The 21,265-nt window shown below is 37.6% G+C and overlaps 2 protein-coding genes across 3 annotated transcripts; both read right to left on the bottom strand.

Moving 5' to 3' along the window:
• Nucleotides 1-544: 544 nt before the first annotated feature.
• Nucleotides 545-3,556, bottom strand: ppie (peptidylprolyl isomerase E (cyclophilin E)). The gene is made up of 10 exons (XM_073869747.1): nt 3,403-3,556; nt 3,089-3,187; nt 2,923-2,966; nt 2,340-2,366; nt 2,173-2,252; nt 1,956-2,061; nt 1,542-1,665; nt 1,272-1,457; nt 1,055-1,197; nt 545-708 (listed from the first exon to the last, which is right to left on the bottom strand). The coding sequence occupies exons 1-10, from the start codon at nt 3,431-3,433 to the stop codon at nt 640-642; spliced, it is 909 nt and encodes a 302-aa protein (XP_073725848.1). The 5' UTR covers nt 3,434-3,556; the 3' UTR covers nt 545-639.
• Nucleotides 3,557-5,293: 1,737 nt separating this feature from the next.
• On the bottom strand, nt 5,294-21,002 carry pabpc4 (poly(A) binding protein, cytoplasmic 4 (inducible form)). 2 transcript variants are annotated; one of them, XM_073869745.1, is made up of 14 exons: nt 20,391-21,002; nt 16,358-16,549; nt 14,622-14,737; nt 13,488-13,627; nt 13,257-13,351; nt 11,636-11,773; nt 11,460-11,555; nt 11,113-11,382; nt 10,216-10,429; nt 8,466-8,599; nt 8,256-8,346; nt 7,748-7,878; nt 5,798-5,899; nt 5,294-5,657 (listed from the first exon to the last, which is right to left on the bottom strand). In XM_073869745.1, the coding sequence occupies exons 1-13, from the start codon at nt 20,586-20,588 to the stop codon at nt 5,801-5,803; spliced, it is 1,914 nt and encodes a 637-aa protein (XP_073725846.1). In that variant the 5' UTR covers nt 20,589-21,002; the 3' UTR covers nt 5,294-5,657; nt 5,798-5,800. The 2 variants fall into 2 exon arrangements, with proteins under 2 accessions (XP_073725846.1, XP_073725847.1); XM_073869746.1 differs by having other exon boundaries at nt 10,231-10,429.
• Nucleotides 21,003-21,265: the final 263 nt, after the last annotated feature.

Genomic DNA, 21,265 nt, shown 5'->3' with positions numbered 1-21,265 from the left:
TTTTTGTCATGTTAAAGATTGAAATCAAAGCTTGGATTTCACAGACAGGGTCACATATTTAGAAATGGATCCTGAGATAACATTCTCATCAGAATAAGTTTAAAGTAAATAAATATGTATTTAAAAAAAAAATATTCTGAAATTGTTATAGCAGTATTGTTAAAAAAATGAAGCATGATATAAATTCATTAAAATTAATAACTATGGCTGTCAAAAATAAAAGTTTGGGCTTGCATAATATATTTGTGTGTAATTATTACGTATATATATTAATACACACGCATGTAAAATATTAAAAAATATATATTTATGTATACATTTTAGTTTATGTATTATATAAAATATATCAAAATCTAAATAAATATATCTTTACATGTAAATGTTTCTTAAAAACATACATGCATGCATGTATTTATATATACAAAATAATTACACACAGTGCACACTAATATATTATGCAAAAACAAACTTTTATTTTGTATGCAATTAATCTTTTGACAGCCCTACTAATAACACAAATTATTATAAAAACAAAGCCAACAAGTTTACTATAAAAGTTTTATTCGTATATTTACAAATTAGTTACAAAAAGACACGTTTTCCCCCACACTCACTCACAAACACACAAACACTTTTGTCTCATACATATTCTCCACAATTGGAGATGATGACTTTCTGTTTAGGTTTTCCCTCTTTTGTTCCCTGAGCCTGTTAAGAAACAGTGAACACACATTAGACCAATAGAAGTCAAAACAAAATTAAATATTACAATCTATTTAAATTATACGTAAGGAATAATTGACGACGGGCCTTTGAATTATAAGAAAATAATGCACACCCAAGGTGGTACCGCGGGTGTGCATTATTTTCAAATTATACCACGGTTACCACAAACATTGCTCTGGTGCCTATTTTTAAGACATTTGACAAGTTAGGTGTGTGGTTATCAAAAAATAACGCATACCACGGAACACTTCTCAACCAATTAGAATACAGCATTCAACAGACCCGTGGTATAAGCATCAATAACATCTCACTGCATCAGCCATCTCACCTCCATGGCCCGGAGTACATCCATGCCCTCTACAAGCTCTCCAAAGATCACGTGTTTGCCATCCAGCCAGTCAGTTTTATCAACAGTGATGAAGAACTGAGAGCCGTTACTATTGGGACCCGAGTTTGCCATTGATAGCTGACCTATAGAAAAACAGAAAATGTTATTGCAAGCTAATGAACTTTATAAAACCAAACCAACTTAAGAGCCATCTCACCTGGTCCGGTGTGTTTGAGGACAAAGTTCTCATCGTCAAACTTGCGTCCATAAATGGACTTGCCACCGGTGCCGTTGTGATTGGTGAAATCTCCGCCCTGGCACATGAACTGAGGAATGATCCTGTGGAAGCTGCTGCCTTTAAATCCGAAGCCCTTCTCGTGTGTACACAAACAACGGAAGTTTTCTACGAGAGAACGCACGAAACATAAGTCCAAAAAAGCAACTAACTTCCACAGATTCATGCATGAATTAAAAATGCAAGTCTGACCTGCAGTCATTGGCACAACATCTGCTCGCAATAAGAAGCGGAGTCTGCCTGCAGGTTTGTTGCCGATCTTGATGTCCATGTAGACCTGAGGGTTAGTTCTGCCTTTCTTTGCTGGTGGTTCTCCCTGTTCGATCAAAAAACAGCAAATTGTAAAAAACCAATACAAATGAGACTGATATAGAGTATTAATAATGACGTTCATATCAATTTTTTTGTACCAGATGTGTACACATTTTGTGAAACCCAGGCTAAAGTCTCATAATCTGATGATTTCAATTATTAATTTCAATCTTTGACATGACGTCATTATTAAAGATATCTATATTGTCACAGAATGGCCTTTACATTATGCTGGATCACAAAAAATGACTTTAGCTGGGTTTTCACAAGTATATACCATTACAGCTGTCCCACCTCTTGAGTGTCTGTATTGGCTGATTCTGTAGCTGCCTCCGCCTCCTCAGTCTCTTCTGTTGTCTTCCCCGAGAACTTCTTAAGCCAGTCATCTTCAGACCACACTATTAGCAGAACCACAATTACATATTTAATTTGCAACAGTATTTGTAAGCCTTTTTTTTTTTAAATAGCCATGAAACTGCATGTAGAGAAGACTTTTGCTAAGCTCCACACTGGTCGAGAAGAGCCCTCTTTAATTCTCATAGGTTTGGCGATGTTTACCCTGATGGTTCTCCCAAACAGTTCAGAGTCATTCTGCAAAACACAACACCAAACAGACATTAATAGACGTTCACAGTCTTACTATTGAGATTTTAGAGACCACAGATCAAAGTGACTCACCATGTTATCAATAGCAGCTGCTGCATCCTGAAAGAAAGAGAAACATCTCCATTACTGGTTCACAGACTACTATTGTTAGTAAAGGATGACAGAATTTGATTTTTAAAGGGGACATATCATGAAAATCTGACTTTTTTCATGTTTTAGTACTATAATTGGGTCCCCAGTGCTTCTTTCAACCTGGAAAATGTGAAAAAGATCAACCCAGTAACTTAGTTTCTCTGTAAGCATGTAAAAAATTGATTATTGAAATTTGGCTCCCTGTGTGATGTCAGAAGGGGATAAAACCACCCCTTAAACTGATTCTGCACTATCCAACCACGGCACTGCCATTTAAATACAAATGAGCTGATCTCTACAATAAAGGACACACCAAAAAAAAAAATTGCACATTTTTGCTCACACCTAAAAAGTGGCAATTTTAACATGTTACAATACATTTTTGAAAAGGTATTTTTGAGCTAAAACTTCACATGCATACTCTGAGGACACCAAAGATTTACTTGACATTTTAAAAAAGTCTTGTAAAATGTCCCCTTGAAGTAAATTGTTTAACCTTATTTAGTCTAAAGTACAGCCTCACCTCTGCCAGCTCAAACTCAATAAAGGCAAAACCGCGGTGTTTCTCTGTAATAAGACAAAGATAGACGATATATCGTAAGAGTATAACAACAGTTATTCTTGTGTATGTGTTATAATATGTGATGTGTGTGTTATATTGATAATAACAGTGTTTTGTTGTTTCTTACCTGTTTCATAATCTAACGGGATCTGAATATCTGTGATGTCGCCGAAAGGAATAAAGGCCGCGTGCAGCACTTTCTCATCCACCTCTTCCGCAAGACCACCTTCAAAAAACACACAACATTCAATATTTAAATGTACTTCACCGCTCGTATACAACGTAGTGAACTCGTATTGAAGTCCAGCTTGTTCATCTTTACATGCGCCCCAGTCTGCAGCTGTTTAGCCGGATCCGCAACACTAAACATGCCGCGCGGTTAATCTACAGATAAAAGCGAAGCCTTTCTATGATGGTTTATAATTTTGATAATTTTCTTACCAACATATAAAACACGTTTGCTCGCCGCCATCTTGCTTGTGACCTTTAACCTATAACAAATCGCTCTTCTTCTTTGGTGTTTATTGGCGGTTGACAAACCAAGTTATTGGTGCATTACCGCCACTAACTGGACTGGAGTGTGAAACAGGATATACACGCTTATGAAAATATTATATCACTAAATTATATATATTGAAATTATTTTGCTTAGCTTTGTTTCTTTTATAAACTTAACTATGTAAGCATTATATTATCTTTGTCCCTTGAATATCTGCTATAGAAAAGAAAATCGATCTTCATGCTCTGTCGCCCTCTAGTGTTGCGGAGACCACGACTGTTTGTCAATCCGAAGGCTCCATCCTCCAGAGGTCGCATTTCTAGGCTGCATACGTCATCAAGACGGTCTTATTTCAGAATATTAGCAATTATAACGTTGACTATTATTTTTAGTTAATCGTAAAATGTACTATGGCTACGCCATGCGAATTTAATGCTCAGTTAACTTAAATAAACCAGGCTTGAAGACGTATGCAGCCTGCATATGCGACATGACAGCACAGCGATATACACAGGAGTCGAGAGGTGTCGCTATATACCCGTAACATAAAAATCGTGATTATTGATGTCGTGTCGATACTACACTGATAATAATATCGTTGACGCAACAAAAAGATGGTGTAACTGAACCCGTTTTGCCACAAAAATAACAAATTTGATCTGCCTTACACTCGTATGTTGAGTACCTATGATTATATTCATACAATAAATAAAAGATAAATTTAACTACTACTAGTTTTATTATAATTTTATACAAATTTCAACATTGCTATTGTGAATTTATTCCAGGCTATAATAATTGTATAGTGTACAGCCCAATATGTGTTCATCATTCAGACCCGGGTTAATAATGTAGCTGTATGACTGAGATCATATTATTATTTTTTACATATTGCTGTTCATTTAGATTTTAATGGCTTAATCTAATTAAGACTATCTACTATTACAGGGTTCCCACGGGTCCTTGAAATCCTTGAATGTTTTTCAGGAAAAAAATCCATATTATTGCCTGTGTAGGATAATATCATAAAAATTCTAGACTTTTTAAGCACATGTGCTAAACTGTTTGTTTTAAATGCTTATATCTTCTGTATGCGAATGGTGATTCATACCAAAATGTTTTTTTTTTTTTTTTTTTGCATAATTGTGTTTGACACATGAAAACATCTCGGGTTACGTATGTAACTGTTGTTCCCTGAGAAGGGAACGAGACGCTGTGTCTTCCTTGCCATACTTCCTGCGTCCATGTCTTTGGCAATATTTCAGATAGTGATATACTTCCTGGCTCCCGTGTCACCCTGTCTTTGTCGTTAAGCCTCACCATTGGTTGAATTTGATATACACATTCAAACGCACTTACCCCTGGAGGTGTCCCCAAAGTGTCACCGCAATGACGCAGCGCAAGTTCCCTCAAAAGGGAACTGTAACAATGTATCTTAAAAGGTAACACAATGTAACCTTGCTCTGACTTGAAATGTGCCCCCACATTTAATTTGAGGGTATTTGACCTGGAAAATCCTTATAAGGTCCTTGAATTTGAAGTTAACTAGGTGTTGGAACCCTGTATTAGACAGTAATACTAACATATAAACATGAAGTTTAACATGGGTTTCAAATAGGATTTTACATGGGGTCCACATTAAACATCTGATAACGTGTTTTTGCTCATGTGAAATTCATATTTTTGCTCTCTATTAGTTCCTTACCATTTGATTCCTACTGTATTTGGTTTATTATCAAATTTAATTGATTATTATCAAGTTTATTGCTGTTTTCACAATAATATTTATTCATCTTAATAAGACAAGCAAAAAAAGAAAAGGAGAACTTCATATAAATTTAAATAGCCATCCTTTTATTCAGAGTGCCACACCACTCAGGTTATTGTCATGGGACAAATGAGGTCCAATCAAAGCAGCTCACAAAGTTTCATTTAACCTCATAGAAAATGTCCTGGCCACAATATACTTTATAAGCTCTTCTCCCACAAAACAGCCTCCTTTGAAATAACTTTAGGTATCGGTGATAAAAATCATTACAGAGTTAAAAATATAAGCCCTGCATTAAAATTAGACTCTTTATGTTCAAGTATATTTTTGTCTTTTTCTCTTTTTTTTTAGATTTTGTTTTTGTGATATTGGATGCCACCAGACAACACCACACAGGGTTATGATCTCTCTTCAGGTTTACACCTTTACCTGCAGAACAACAATACACATGATGTCATTATGTGATACATTACAAAAGTATCATATGAAGATATAAAAATCTAATACCAAAATCAAACAACAAGCGTGATGATGATTATAATGATCATGATAAAAACAGTAATAGTTACTTGTCAGGATGTTGCGGCTGCAGTCACGGTATTGACTCCTACTTTCTGTGTGGCGTCTTTCTTGGCCTGATGGGCCTGAAGCACAGCGACAGCCTCTTCAACCTGAAACAAGAAAAAGAGTCACCAGACCAAAGTCTTTTAGAGCATCTGTCTATTTCTTTATCAGAGAGTTCTCAATGTTTCGTCATTTTCAAAGTGTTGAAGATAAAATTGACTTCATTTACATCCAAACTCGAGGCGGCACATTCATGTTCTCTCAGAAGTCAGAAATAAATTAAGTGTAACATTTAACCATTAAAGGTCCACTGTGTTTTTAGCGTCTATGGGTAAGACTATGAACTGCAACCAACGACTTAGTCCACAGTTCAACCCTCCTTTTCGAAACGCACAGAGAAGCTACGGTAGCCGTCACAGTACAAACATGTCATTGATTGAGACAACGTAGTGATGAAGCGCACTCTGTAGAGCAGTTTGTCCGTTTAGGGCTACTTTAGAATCATGACGGCGCAAAATGCCATAAGGGGAGGTTGTGGCTAGAAGGTATCCAGCTATGGACAAAATCTTGCTGTTTTTATCCTAATGCTATCCCCAGACTCTAAGGGGCGGTTTCCCGGACAGGGATTAGCTTAAGCCAGGACTAGGCCTTAGTTTAACCCATTTGCGCCTGATGCTGCGCGCGCCGAACATTACATCTACCACCGATGCGCACAGCATCAGGCGCAAATGAGTTAAACTAAGGCCTAGTCCTGGTTTAAGCAAATCCCTGTCCGGGAAACCGCCCCTTAGAGTTTCAGGCACAAATGGGTTAATTAGGAAATATAACCAATTTTAACAAGCATGCCTTACTAAAAAATTACATGTGTGCATTTTGAGGCAAAACAAAGGGTACTGGTGTATTTTAAGATATGTCAGTGCAAGTTGTTTTCAGTTTAGACAGCTCTTAAACATTTTTTAGTCTAGGACTAGTCTAATCCCTGTCCGGGAAACCGCCCTTAAACCCAACATCTTGCGAGATTTGGCAGTAGCTGTACCCCCTCTAGGCAGAACTGTAAGGGGACCTGCGATGTAAGTAGATAAAAACGTCTCGATCTAAGGTAATAAAAACAATACAGTTCATTATGTAAGGTCTTTATACACCACCGATAATATAGTTATGTAAATTATATTGCATTTCTGTCAAGAGATCCTCCTAAAAGTTACACAATGCACCTTTAAAACGTATTTTTCTATTAAGGAATGCAAGTAAATAACCGTAAATGAGCATCTGAATAAAAACAACATACAGTGCTTTACTGTTTTTCTGCCTTTCTTGTAAAACAGTAATTTTGATAATTAATTGATAAGAATAATTAGCCTATATTTTAGCAATAGAGATTACGGAAAATACATGAAAAATGCGCCCGGGATCGTTTGATTTTTGGTTCATTCACACTGCCAATGATTTTACGGAATCTGTGCGTGCATTCGCGCATATACCGTAAAGATCCCGTAAAGACACAGGACGTATTTTAGGTCCAGCACTTGCAACGTTTTTCCACAGCATCTGAAGTTTGCTAATTATCCGTGATTTCTCTCTCGAAAAACCATGTGCGTGCATTTTAGTTTACGTCAAGATCATAAAGAGCATGTGATGCGCTGTTCTGTCATGCATTGTTTCTGCCTCTTGTGCACACAGGATGTGTTCTGTAAATGTTACGGCAAAGGTCCTCTTTACGGGAGCGATCCCAGAACATTTATGGGAACTGTTTGCATTCACACAAAAGTGCCTCTGCCAATTTTACGAAAATTTTCTGGAACCAAAGCGCTGTGTTAATGGTGTTTTAATTTAGGGCAGCTGTGACACAAACCCTGGGTGATGGTTTAATAAATTTGTTAAGCACTGTATTTCCAGATTACTTCAGATAAAACAAGTAAGAGAGAGCGTTTGTTATCACAGTTAAGCCCTGTCACCTTGGAGCGCAGAGACTCGTGGGATTCCAGCATATGCAAAAGCTCGGAGTTGTCGATCTCAAGCAGCATTCCTGTGATCTTCCCGGCTAGACTGGGATGCATCGCCTGAATGAGAGGAAACAGTCGCTCACCTGAAAGACAACACAACCACGAAATAAACAAATACAGATTGTAACAGCAAAACGTTTTATGTCAAAACAATGACTCACAAATTTTATAGGGCGGTTTTCCAGACGGGGCTTATCCTAGTCTCACACTAAAATGCATGTTTGAGCTGCCTTAATTTATAAACACTTTACCCTGATATATCTTGACATATATCAGTGACACAATTTTGTCTCAAGATGCACACACCAGTATTGTTTTTTGTAAAACGACTTAAATGTCCTAATCTAACTAAGGCCTAGTCCTGGATTAATCTAAACCCTGTTTGGGAAACTGCCCCTATATGCATTAAAACATGCCCAAAAATGTCCCAGAAAGTGTATGAATGGCCTCCTCGTCTTACCAAGCATCTGTTTCTGTTCCTGAGGAGGAGCGGCGGCTAACATTGAAGCAGTGAGAGGCTCTTGACCCTGAACATGGACAGCAGGTTGAGCCTGGAAAATATATTTCACAACACTTATAAGTTATTTCTAATCGTATTTTTACCCCACACTAAACTTTTATCCTATTAATTATCTAAATCTATCCAAACATAACTGAGTGATTGTATTACCTGTTGCAGTGTAATTTGCTGCACTACCTGAGGCTGAGTGTTTCGTATTGCAGTGGCGTACTTGTACGGGGGCATGGCACGTGGGGCCGTCACCCCCATTGCCGGGCGGGGACCCATAGGTTGGCCGGTGCCAACTAGGTGATAAAAAGATGAATGAGCAGATGAGCATACAGGACAGTGGGATTCAATATCAAAGAATGCATTAAAAGGCTAACAAGATATTAAAGGGGACATTTCACAAGACTTTTTTAAGATGTCAAATACTGTAAATCTTTGGTGTCCCCACACTGCAAAAAATTATTTTCAAGAAAAAAATTCTTAGTATTTTTTTTCTTGTTTTCAGTAAAAACTAGGATGGCCATTCGTGCCAGTTCCGCCGGACACGTCCCGAACATGTTTTCGGGTTCGTTCTCCGGAAGTCGTGTTGGTCGAACGCATTCGTCATCAAGGTTTAATATTTCATGTTTAATTTCAGAAAAGCAACCGTTACATTTCAAGGTAACAATGAAACTACAATGATTATATCTCTTCAAACAAATGAATCTTAATTTTCTAATGTATTTCAACTGAAATGTGAGAACCTCGATGACGTTTGCGGTCGAGCAACCCGACTTCCGGAGAACGAACCCGAAAACATGTTTGGGACGTGTCCGGCGGAACTGGCACGAATGGCCACCCTAGTAAAAACATCAAAAAATTCTTAAATTAAGATGCTTTTTCTTGATCAGCAAAACGACCCAAGAAAATAAGTCTTGTTTTTAGACCAAAAATATCAAATTTAAGTGTATACCCAGAAAAATCTGCCTTTGGGGTAAGCTAATTTTTCTTGAATTTAGTGATTAAGAAAAATGTTCAAGATTTTTTTGCTTACCCCATTGGCATATTTTTTTGCTTGTTTTACGCACAAAATCACTTAAATTTGATATTTTTGGTCTAAAAACTATTAAAAAGACTTATTTTCTTGGGTCGTTTTGCTCATCAAGAAAAAGCATCCTAATTTAATAATTTTTTGATATTTTTACTGAAAACAAGACAAAAATACTAACACATTTTTTCTTGAAAATCATTTTTTGCAGTGTGTGAAATTCTAGCTCAAAATACCATATAAATAATTCATTATAACATGTTAAAATTGAGGTTTAAGCAAAAATGTGCGTGTCCTTTTAAATGCAAATGAGCTGATCTCTGCACTAAATGGCAGTACCGTGGTTGAATAGTGCAGATTAAGAGGAGGTGTTATCCCCTTCTGACATCACAAGGGGAGCCAAATTTCAATTACCTATTTTTTCATATGCTTGCGGAGAACGGTAACCAAAACTAAGTTACTGGGTTAATCTTTTTCACATTTTCTAGGTTGAAACAAGCACTGGGGACCCAATTATAGCACTTAAACATGGAAAAAGTCAGATTTTAAAACACAAAATTGAAAAAGAGATGTTTCTGCAATATTACTAACTAGGTCACTATGTGATCCTGTCTGTGAAATCCAGGTTAAAGTTTTATGATCTAATCATAATCTAAGTTGGATTTCAATCTTTGACATGATCTTACTCAGTCAATATTAAAGATATCAAGGATTTATTTTCACAGAATGTTCTGTTTTTATGTAGGTAACAGTGTACATGTGTTCATTTAAAAGTATTTACTTTCCCTGGGAATTAAACACATGGTTTTATGCAACAGGAGCATACTAAGACTTAACAGGTGTGGTGACACTAGTATCATATTGTTAATGGGTGGGTTTTCTCACCCACTCTCTGTGCACCTGTAGGGATTCCACGTGGGCCTTGGGTGGAGGCGTTGGGTGCCAGATGCCGTAAGTTGGCACGAGGGCCTGGTTGACGCAAGGAGCCGGGCATTCCCTGAAACCCACCCTGACCTCTGCCACCTTGCTGCTGCCAGCGAGGATTTGGACGCATCTGGTTGAGCTGATTCGGTGCGTAGTACGTTGTTCTGTTCTGGGCCTGGGATGCGTTTGAAAGATAATTCATTAATAATTCATTACAGAGATCATTATTTGCATGCATGCATTTGGCAGACGATTTAATCCAAAACGACTTGCTTTCCTGGTACATTTTTATCTGTATTTGTGTTGAACCCGCGTGACATTTGTGCTATTAATGCACCGACTGAACTACAGGACCACTAAAGCATTATATTATTTCCTAACCGTTTTAGGTAAGCAGTGATTCATTCCCTACTAAAAAGACCAGCTAAAACCAGCCTAAACTGATTGGCTGGTTTTACCTGGGGCCTACACCATGAAGCTGGATTAGTTGGTTAGCCAGGTAAATTTAGAATTAGTTTGTGAAAATACTCGGTTTTGAGTATGATGAAAATGGCCTGATCACAGGCCCCAAGTATCCAAGCCTGGTTTTAGCTTTTGACCAGGCTGGAAGCTGATTGGCTGGTCTTAGCTGGTTTAAGATGGACCTCCCAGCCTGGTTAAGCTGGTGTCATAGCGTGACCAACTAAAAAGAGGCCAAAACCCCTCTAAAACCAGCCTGCTACACCAGCCTAACCAGTTAAAACCAGGCTGGGAGACCAGCTAAAACCAGCTTAGGCTAACTTTAACTGGTCTTTTCAGTAGGGATTCAAAAAATAAGCATAAATGAACTGTCAAGCCCAGATACTCTACAGATCCTACCTGGGGCACAGCTGGCATAAAGTATCCGCTGGCAGGCTGAAACTGGTTGATGATGGCATTGGCTGGCATGGCTCTCATACCAGCGATACGCTGCATGTACTGGTTAGTGAGATGAGCTTTACGTTCCTCTTTACGTTGTGCCAGGGCCACATACAGCGGTTTGGAGCCCACGATACGTCCGTTCATCTCCGTCACCGCCTTGGTGGCCTCCTCGGGTGAGGAAAAACACACAAAGCCGAAACCTTTGGATCTGCCGTCCTCCAGCATCACCTACAACAAGATAAACACCGTCGAAATCACCTTCCTCATAACAGTATGAAGAGATATTACAAAGACCTTTAACCCACCTTGGCACTGGTAATGGAGCCGAAAGGCGAGAACTCTTTGCGAAGTTTTTCATCATCGATGGTGTCGTCGAGATTCTTGATATACAGGTTTACACCCTGTGAACACAAATGCTTACAATCGTGCTCTTTATAAAGACAGCATGCAGACAAACAGATAGACGCATCTGCTCGTGTACCTGATATCTGCTGATTCTTTCCTGTTTTAGTTGTTCAAACTTCCTCTTGAGCTCTGCTTGTCTCTCCATCTTTTTCTGAGCCCGACCGACGAACACGGTTTTACCGTTCAGCTCCGCGCCGTTCATTTCCTCCACAGCCTGAAACAAAAACACCATCACAACTCATTTATCATTCTTTTCCCATTGCTGATAGGCTGATATTATATCAAATAAATGTGACTCTATCTGTGAAATCAAGGCTAAATAATTATGAGCATTAAAGTTTTATCAAAGTCTTGCTTAGTTAATATTAAAGATAAGGTTCACAGAATGTTCTTTACATTATCAAAAATAATTTTCAAGAAAAAATTCTTAGTATTTTCAGTAAAAATATCTAAAGATTATTAAATTAAGATGCTTTTTCTTGATGAGCAAAACGACCCAAGAAAATAAGTTTAGTTTTTAGACCAAAAATATCAAACTTAAGTGACATGTCTGTGCTTTTCATAATATCAATGTTTAAAAGTGTTTGTCTCATTCATTACCTGGGCCTATCTCACGACAGGATTTATTTTATATCATTATAACGATATGTTTCACGGCATAGTTTTCTTTTTCTTCTAATAAGGTTTTTAAGACCAAAGTCACTCCGGATCCAATTTACTGTTACACGTGCGTTTGCTTATTTTTCAACTCTTTACTTTCTCTTAAAGGTGCAGTGTGTACATTTTAGCAACATCTAGTGGTGAGGTTGCGAATTGCAACCAACAGCTCAGTCCACTGCTCACCCCTCAATTTTGAAACGCATAGAGAAGCTACAGTAGCCGCCACCGGAAAAACATGTATTTGACGGAGACATCCTAGTAAAAAAACTTTGTCCGTTAAGGGCTGCTGTAGAAATATGGCAGCACAAAATGGCGACTTCCATGTAAGGGGACCTTCGTTGTATGTAGATAAAAACGTCTCATTCTAAAGTAATAAAAACATAACGGTTCATTAAAAAATGTCTTTATACACCCCTGATAATATAGTTTTGTATATTATTTTGCATTTCTGTCAAGAGATCAGTTAAAAAATTACACACTGCACCTTTAAGACCCAAATCGTCGTTTTAGGATACTTTTTGACTCATATGTGTATTTAAGGCCAATAAAGCGGCAAAAATGCTCACATGCTTAATGAGTAGTAATACCATAACCTGGCTCCGCCCTCCTATGTGCTTCCGCTTAATTTTCATTTAATGTACGAGAGTCTGGTTGGACCAGGCTAGTAATACCCACCCCTAATTCACAATGGTAAGCTTATAAAAATGATTTATAATTTGAGCTTTTGGGTCAGTTTTCCCAGGAAAATTATTTTAAATTGTTTCATCAAGTATTTAATGTGAATGGTGATAACGGATAAGATTCGCTGTTAAAAGATGAAAAGGTAAAAAACTGGTCAACAAATCGAAATTAGGCATCAATATCTGCAGTCTAAATCCAGCCATGGTGGCACTTTAGGGTGAAAAAACTTTTTAAATTACTTACATTGGTAACACCTTTTTTAAACTTAAAATTTTCACATTCAAATAGAAAATCCAATTTTTAATAGAGTTAGGATCATTTTCCAGACACCAACTAAAGCTTTGTCTTCACTGTACCTTGTTAGCATCCTCGTGCTTCTCGTAACTCACAAAGCCAAATCCGCGCGATTTCCCTGTGGGGTCAGTCATGACCTTTACGCTCAACGTTTTACCTGCAGGTACAAACAAAAAACAACCTTATATATTTTTTAAAATATATAATACCTAAAATGAACATTATTACTACATATAATCAAACCTGTACGAGTCAACAGTCCTCATAAACCCCCTTTATAATCTCAAACCCACCATATTTATCAAAGAGCTCCTTTAGCCTTTGATCATCCATGTCGTCTCCGAAGTTCTTGATGTAAACATTGGTGAACTCTTTGGCTTTGGCTCCCATCTCCGCTTCCCTCTCTTTCCTGGATTTGAAACGCCCCACAAACCTACAAACAGTGATGAGACATTGATCAACGTAACTGATGCAGAAATGAAATATCGGACCAACAGCTGCAAGGTAACTGTAGACGCAAAACAGCTGCAGAAAGAAAGAAAATGCCTTACGAACACAGATGCATTGAGTTTTGATGGATAAAAATCAACAGATGTCTTTTGTACCTCTCAAACAGATACTTATTAAGTTGTCTGCATTTGCGTGTTGAACTACACTGTGTGTTTTGAACTATTTTAAAGATCTTTAGTGTATGTTGTCTAACTTTAAACAAGGTTGTGTAGTTTAAAGGGATGGTTCACCCAAACATATTTTTTTCTGGGGCACCATTGACTTACATACTAGGATAAATGAATACTATGGAAGTCAATGGTGCCCCAGACCTGTTTGGTTATATACATTTTTCAAAAAAATATGAATTTGTATTCAGCAGACTTTATACAGGTTTGGAACAACTTAAAATGTTCATTTTTGGGTGAACTATCCATTTAATCATACAGAAAACTGGACATAGACACATAATTTATATCTAGTGGTTAAATTAAACAATCTGACTCAATTCAATTCTATTGTAAGTGGTTTATCTGTGTTTTTTTAATAAATTAGATACAAATTGAAATGGTACCAAATGACATTATTGTTTGTGCTTATACCACGGGTCTGTTGAATGCTGCATTCTGATTGGCTGAGAAATGTTCTATGGGTGTTGATTATTTTTCTGTAAACCGCACACCTATCTTTTCAAATGTCTTAAAAATAGGCACCAGAGCGATGTTTGTGGTAACCGTGGTATAAGCGGAATAATTGACTCCGGTCCTTTGAATTGTTTGAAAATAATGCACACCTGCGGTGTAACGGCACGACGCGAAGCGTTGCCACCTTGGTGTGCATTATTTTCTTATAATTCGGTGGCCCGTCGTCAATTATTCCTTACATAATCAACATTATACAACATCTTTCCTGTCACATGACTCTGTTCAGACACTCACACCTTGCGGTCGTTCAGCAGCATGCCGTTCATCTTCTCAATGGCGCGGTCGGCAGCGTCCTGAGTTTCAAAATGCACAAAGGCGTAGCCCTTAGATCCGTTCTCATCACACACCACCTGTTCATCAAACATCGGGTTAAGTTTGCAGGAAGAATCAGATTACAGAACCTCTGTAAGAAAGTCTTTCCTTACACAGCAAATTACTAGAAGAGACACACGATGTTGTTTGACGTACTACAAAACTACAAAAAAATCATAAGACTGGAGCTTTGGTTTGAACTCGGATATTATTAGTATACAAAATACATAGATCTATTTCTTAAAGGTAATGTTTGTAATCTTTGTCAATGTATATAATATACTCTCCTACACCTCAGCCTACTCTGCAGAAATAACTGTAACTGTGACATTTTTTTTATATGGGCGACCATAAAGGCAACATTAATTCAAGTAATCGGAGAACTGTTGTTTTTTTGTTTAAGGAGGGTTGAAAACACTGTGTGCAAACTATATTCTTGTTATTCAGTTTATTGAAACTATTGGTGCAGAAATTGGACATAAGTAAGGATTTTATTTATTTATATATTAACATCATTCCAGCATCTATGGTTAAAACAGCCTGATCTTACAGGAATTGGCTAATTGTTGGCTAATTTGTATGAATTTGTACAAAGCGAACCGTACAAAAATCATCGAATTAAAAAACAATAATGAAACCCCACTCCTAACTCCGCCCCTAACCCCAACATCACAGCAAAGCAAGCAAATCATACAAAAATGTACAAATGTGGTTTGTACAAAATATTACAAATTAGCCACTTCATATAATATGTACTGACTGCCTCGAGATTGCAGTGACATTTTTTTTAATATACAAACAAGATGATTTACCAACAACTTGGGGATTGGCAATTTAGCAATTTACATTTAAAATTAACACTAGTACTAGTTCTCAATTTTTTTCAGGGTGCGGCCCCCTTTGTGTACGGTGCATTTCTTCGTGCCCCCCCAAAGAAAATGTATGACAAAAAACAGTTCTAAAACTTCACATTTTAATTAAACAAAACATTAAATTATACAAAGTAGTGCTGCCTTATTTTTTTAGGTTTAATTTCACAGAATTCATGATAAATTAATGTATTTTATAAAATGTCATAAAACTTGGACCCCCCCTGGGACCATCTCGCGGCCCCCCTGGGGGCCCCGGACCCCAGTTTAAGAACCACTGACTTAGTTACTTTTCATGGAAAGAAATGCTTACATTACTTTTTAGTTACTTTTGTGTTACTTTTTCTTGGCTGATGCTTGATCTCTTTCAGGCCTTGACTGAAAAATTCTGCATTCAGAAACTGCATATTTCATCACAAAAATGTCGAGCTCTGGCCTGCCATTTCTGACTCAAACTGTTCCCACACAGGCATGTACGCATAGAGTGCATAATGTAATATTAATGTAATATTATTACGTAATACACATTATGCTTGTAATGTTACCCCCAACACTGTATGTAAATACACAGAAAAATAAAACAATTCTTAAATTTATATGTATGTGTGTATTTATACATAATAATTGCACACAACACACACACAAATATTGTATAAAAAACACAAACTTTTATTTTACTTTTGACAGCTCTACTAACTAGTAATGATAATTCGTATAACAATGTAATACAAACTATGATACACACATTTGAAAAACACTATTTAATGCATCAGTAAAGTTTCTCCTCACCTTGCAGGACAGGATGTTTCCAAAAGCAGAGAAGGTGTCATACAGGGCCTTGTTGTCGATCGATTTGTCCAGATTTTTTATGAAGACGTTTCCGACCCCGGATTTTCTGAGTGAAGGATCTCTCTGTGACCACATGATTCGGATTGGCTTTCCTTTGACCACATCAAAGTTCATTGTGTCCAAAGCTCTCTCAGCTGGAACCACAAACACAGAAGTAAGATGAGCTTTTTTGTATATGCAAATAAAACTCAAGGTCCCTAACATGCTGCCTTTTTGCCAAATTATCTTGTCTAATAAATACCTTAAAAGTTGAGTGTTTTGTACCATACACCTCATATTGTGATTGATTATTTTAACCTGATGTACAAATCTTCTCCTCCGGGCATCACTTTACTGTAGTATAACTAGGCAAATTGGGACGAAGCAATAATTGCGAAAACCTACTAGTTATTAAAAAAAAAAGGACAAGCCTTGTAATATGTGACCTTGGACCACAAAACCAGTCATAAGGGTCAAATGTTTGACATTGAGATTTATACTTCACGTAAAGGCTGAATAAAAAAGTTTTATTCATATTTGACCGAGATACAACTATTTGGAAATCTGGAATCTGAAAAAATCTAAATCTTGAGAAAATTACCTTTTAATTTGTCCTTAGCAACACATATTACTAATGAGAAATACATTTTTGATATATATACGGTACGAAATTTACAAAAATATCTTCATGTAACATGATCTTTGCTTTATATCCTAATGATTTTTGGCATAAAAGAAAATTTAATAATTTTGACCAATACAGTGAATTGTTGCCTATTGCAACTTAAGACTGTTTTTGTGGTCCAGGGTCTTACATGTCCAGTCCTTTGACAAACTAATTTTATGTTAAAGGGATAGTTCACACAAAAATTAAAATAATGTTATTAATGAATTGGTTAAAGCATCGAAAATACATTTTGGTCCAAAAATAACAAAAATTACGATTTTATTCAGCATTGTCTTCTCTTAAAGTCACGTGACTGCAGTGACGCGGCTGACGTGTTATTTTGTGAAGTTGTTTTTTTCAAACTTACAGCATTCGTCTCCCTCAGACTGTAAACGAAGCCCGGGCGCACAAAAACAAAACAAAAAAAAACAGCTGGGGCGCACCAGATACTGCAGTCACGTGACTTTAGTTTCGCGCGTGTGCTTCAACACAGACGCGGAAGAGAGGACAATGCTGAGGGGGGTCGTAGTGTTTGTTGTTTTTGGACCAAAATGTATTTCCGATGCTTCAACACTGACCCACTAATGTAACATGGACTACTTTGATGATGTTTTTATTACCTTTCTGGACAGTATATCGTACGTAGATTTTCAAGGGTTAACAAGCTCTCGGACTAAATATAAAAAATCTTAAACTGTGTTCCGAAGATGAAGTTCTTACGAGTTTGGAACGACATGAGGGTGAGTCATTAATCACATTATTTTCATTTTTGGGTGAACTATCCCTTTAATATAGAATAGAAAACTGATGGACACACACATCAAAAAGGGATTGCATTAAGCTGAATATCATTACTCGTGTGGCCTAGCAAAGCAAACCTTAAAACTCCTTCAGACACAAAGACATCTCATTGACTTTATCACAATGCTTTATAATTAAATTGATGGCATATGAAACTATGATGTAATTGTAATGCATTATGACCCCTCTCTTTCTCCATACTCCATATCCCTCCCCCTACACACATACGCACACACTGAGCACTAAAAATGTCTGGTGAACAAAATGGAGCAGCCTCGTGTCTGCTGGCATCAGCAGTTTGTAGTGTGATTGTATTGAACGTGGAGCTCAGGGCGAATGTGATCACACATACAGAGAGACACCGTTACAAACAAACTATCATCCAACACAGTACATCATACATAACCAGTTGCAAGAAACTTTTTCCAGATGATCAAGTAGCATAAAAGTTTACCTAAAATATTGATTGGGAGATGCCTGATCTATAGCTGCAAAAGCTGCCAAGAGCCATCAATACCAGCCCAACAACTTCTGCAGCTTGATTTAAAAACATTGATCTGAAACATAGTGCACCACCAAAACCTGCCTGTCTGCTGATTTCTCCAATGCACCTCTTAGAAAAGACAGGCACGATGCAGGCAGCCCTCATTGCCTCTATATTTAGCAGCGTTGGGTCCTGTGAGCAATGTGCTGGCAGGCAGCATGTGTTCAAGTCTCTGTGTCCATTGATGGGGCTGATACACTGGAATGTGTGTGGCTGAAACTCACCAGCACCAGCAACTGTTTACAAATGCAGCTGTTACAAGCTGAAGACCACACGGTGCTTAACTGCCCCACAATATACCACTTTTGTATATTGTTTTCCTTTGCTTTAACATGAGTCCATTTGTGTTAATATTAAATGCATCACGTTGCTCTATCATGTAAAACCATGTTTTTTACTATTTAAAGTCTGTTTATTTCGATCACATTGAAACACCTTTCTATTCTTAACAAATAGAAATTTTGTCTCTCGTATGTAAACATGTTGACCCAGTTGCTGATCCAAAATCCTAAATAGAGGTCAGCGAGTTCAACTCTGACCTTTTAACCTTTGGGCTGTAAATGAGGGCAGAAGCAGACAAAACGATGGAAGGAAAATTTGTGATAAAATAGTACCCTTTAAAAAGATTCTAATATGAAACATTTATGTACAGATATGCGTACATTTGTACCAATGTGAGGTACTAATTTAGGTGCAAAAGTGTAATTTTTGAAGGGTACCACATTAGTGACAGCTAGGGAGCAATTATTGACCATTTTAGAGGATGTTTCTGCATATCATTCTGGACTTCTTGTAAGAAGCAGGTCTGATAACAGTGCTTTAAATAAAGAAACAATGCCTGTAAGAATTTTTAACATATTTGGTCAAGAACTTGTTTAAAGTGTTGTGGAGAGAGCGAGAGCATTTAAGGTTTCAGACCTCACATTTTCCTTTTTTTAATTTGGATATGATATTGCTCCTGCTTGGGTTTCCGCTGTGATGCAATAACTGTGCATTAAAATCACAGTCATTCATGTTGTATGGCATGATTTGGGCTTATTACTATACAAAAAAGTCTTGTTTGTGGCAATAAAAAGAGAAAAATGTTAAGAAGAAAGATAAACAGTGCAGCAAGTCTGCAAAACTGAAACACAAAACTGATTCCTTGTGTCTGATTTGAATTGTGAAGAAAGCTGAAGATGCTTAACAATAGCATATCCTCTTCTGATACTTTAAATGGCATGCATGTGTTATGCTAGGTTGCAGCACGTGGGTTAACACACAAATGCTCATATCGCTATTTTGGATAGATGTACATAAAGTGTGTTTCATAGAGCCAATGCATGAAAACAATAAATGTGGGCCACTTTATTAATGTGGGTCATCCAGTTCTGGAATGATCAAATTCATGTCTGGTTATTGACTTCTATTGAGTCTGCTTGATACTGTAAGAACATAAAACATATAAACTTTGAATAGTTGTTGTTGAAGTCTAAATGCTATAATGAAACCCCAAAATTTCTATTTTTATTCCTCCATTATAGACATAATGTTTACCGGAATGCACTTTAAGTCACTTTGCATAAAAGCTTACAAAATGCATTAATGTAAATATACTGTATGCATTTCAAAAAGGGGCAATTTCTGGAAAAGTTTTTGTTACAGACTCTCAATAGGGTGCATGGCACATTCATACCATGTTGCATATCCACCCTGCAAAGATGCACTAAAATATAGCTTTAACAGGCATCTGTAAAAACAGTCTCTCACAATATCAAATATTAGAAAAATATAGCTTTTCTCATTAAACCAGATAACTCAAATGCGTATTGCAGCAGAGAGCGAGAGAAAAGGAGCGCGTGCGCGCTACGAATCCCCTCGCGCGTCCCTAGAATATACCCCAAAGCATGACACAGTATTCCCGTTATCTGACAGCTCTATACCAACACATGTTAAGTCACACACAGGAAGGGTGGAGGACAAACGACCGTCTGTCATGTCTCCGCGTCCGCAGGCTGCTGGAAGTTGACGTAGGCATAGCCGAGCGAGCGCCGGGTGATCATATCCCGACACACCCGGATGGAGAGCACCGGGCCGGCCGGGCTGAATTTCTCGTACAGCATCGCCTCCGTGATGTCAGGGTGCAGGTCGCCCACATAGAGAGAAGCCATCGGGTAACTCCCCGCGGTCGCTGTGTTCATGTCTCGGTGCTGAGCTTAGGGTTTGTCTGGGTTACAACTAATGCTGAAACGATCGTCTGAGCCTGTGCGTAAAGTGCGTCCTTGAATCGGGTGACAAAACGCGCGTCGGTTGAAACTTTTACGCTATTCTCCAAATACACGTTGTCGGTAGAAATGACATCTACGGCAGCATATGGGGTCCAGTGTAGATTTGGCGTCAGATGGAAACCTCGTGTTTTAAAAACAAAACAAAAATAAATAAATAACTTTGTCCTTTTTTTAAAATACGGCTTGACGTTTACGAGTAATTATTTTTGAGATTTTTAGTATTTTGTGTTTTTTATATATATTTTTTTCTTTTTTAAAGGTGTTGAAGGACAGTGAGTTATACACTCACGGTGTGGTGGCCGGGGAAAGAGGGTGCGTGGGAAACGCACGGGGACTTTATAGCTGCGTAGGAAATAGCAGTCTCGGGATAGCAGAAAAACACGCGCTCCGAGCATGCAGTACCACCCTGAGTGATCCAACAGCGACATCTGGGTGCGGCTGTAGGGGTGAAGGAAAAGTTATTTGATGCAGAGCAAAGAAAACAGCTGCTAAACTATTAAATAAGCAACATGATTTGACTGTTTGAAAGGGGTAATCGCAGAGATGAAACAAGAGAACCACCTTCCCAAAGAACCTTTCAGTCCAAGGTT

This window comes from Misgurnus anguillicaudatus, chromosome 7 (genome assembly GCF_027580225.2).
Source record: "Misgurnus anguillicaudatus chromosome 7, ASM2758022v2, whole genome shotgun sequence".
Classification (NCBI taxonomy): domain Eukaryota; kingdom Metazoa; phylum Chordata; class Actinopteri; order Cypriniformes; family Cobitidae; genus Misgurnus; species Misgurnus anguillicaudatus.
The sequence above is the reverse complement of the archived record's forward strand: the minus strand, read 5'-3'. Positions and strand labels throughout refer to the sequence as shown.

Bases quoted from the DNA above. Each gene is read 5' to 3' on its own strand.
- ppie (XM_073869747.1), bottom strand. From the start codon at position 3,433: ATGGCGGCGAGCAAACGTGTTTTATATGTTG. The intron at 3,188-3,402 runs GTAAGAAAATTA...TGTTTTTTGAAG, and splicing joins CAAACGTGTTTTATATGTTG to GTGGTCTTGCGGAAGAGGTG. The intron at 2,367-2,922 runs GTGAGGCTGTAC...TCTTTCTTTCAG, and splicing joins TTGAGTTTGAGCTGGCAGAG to GATGCAGCAGCTGCTATTGA.
- pabpc4 (XM_073869745.1), bottom strand. From the start codon at position 20,588: ATGAACACAGCGACCGCGGGGAGTTACCCGATGGCTTCTCTCTATGTG. The intron at 11,774-13,256 runs GTACAGTGAAGA...TTTTTGTTTCAG, and splicing joins AGCACGAGGATGCTAACAAG to GCTGTGGAGGAAATGAACGG. The intron at 10,430-11,112 runs GTAGGATCTGTA...AACGCATCCCAG, and splicing joins TTATGCCAGCTGTGCCCCAG to GCCCAGAACAGAACAACGTA.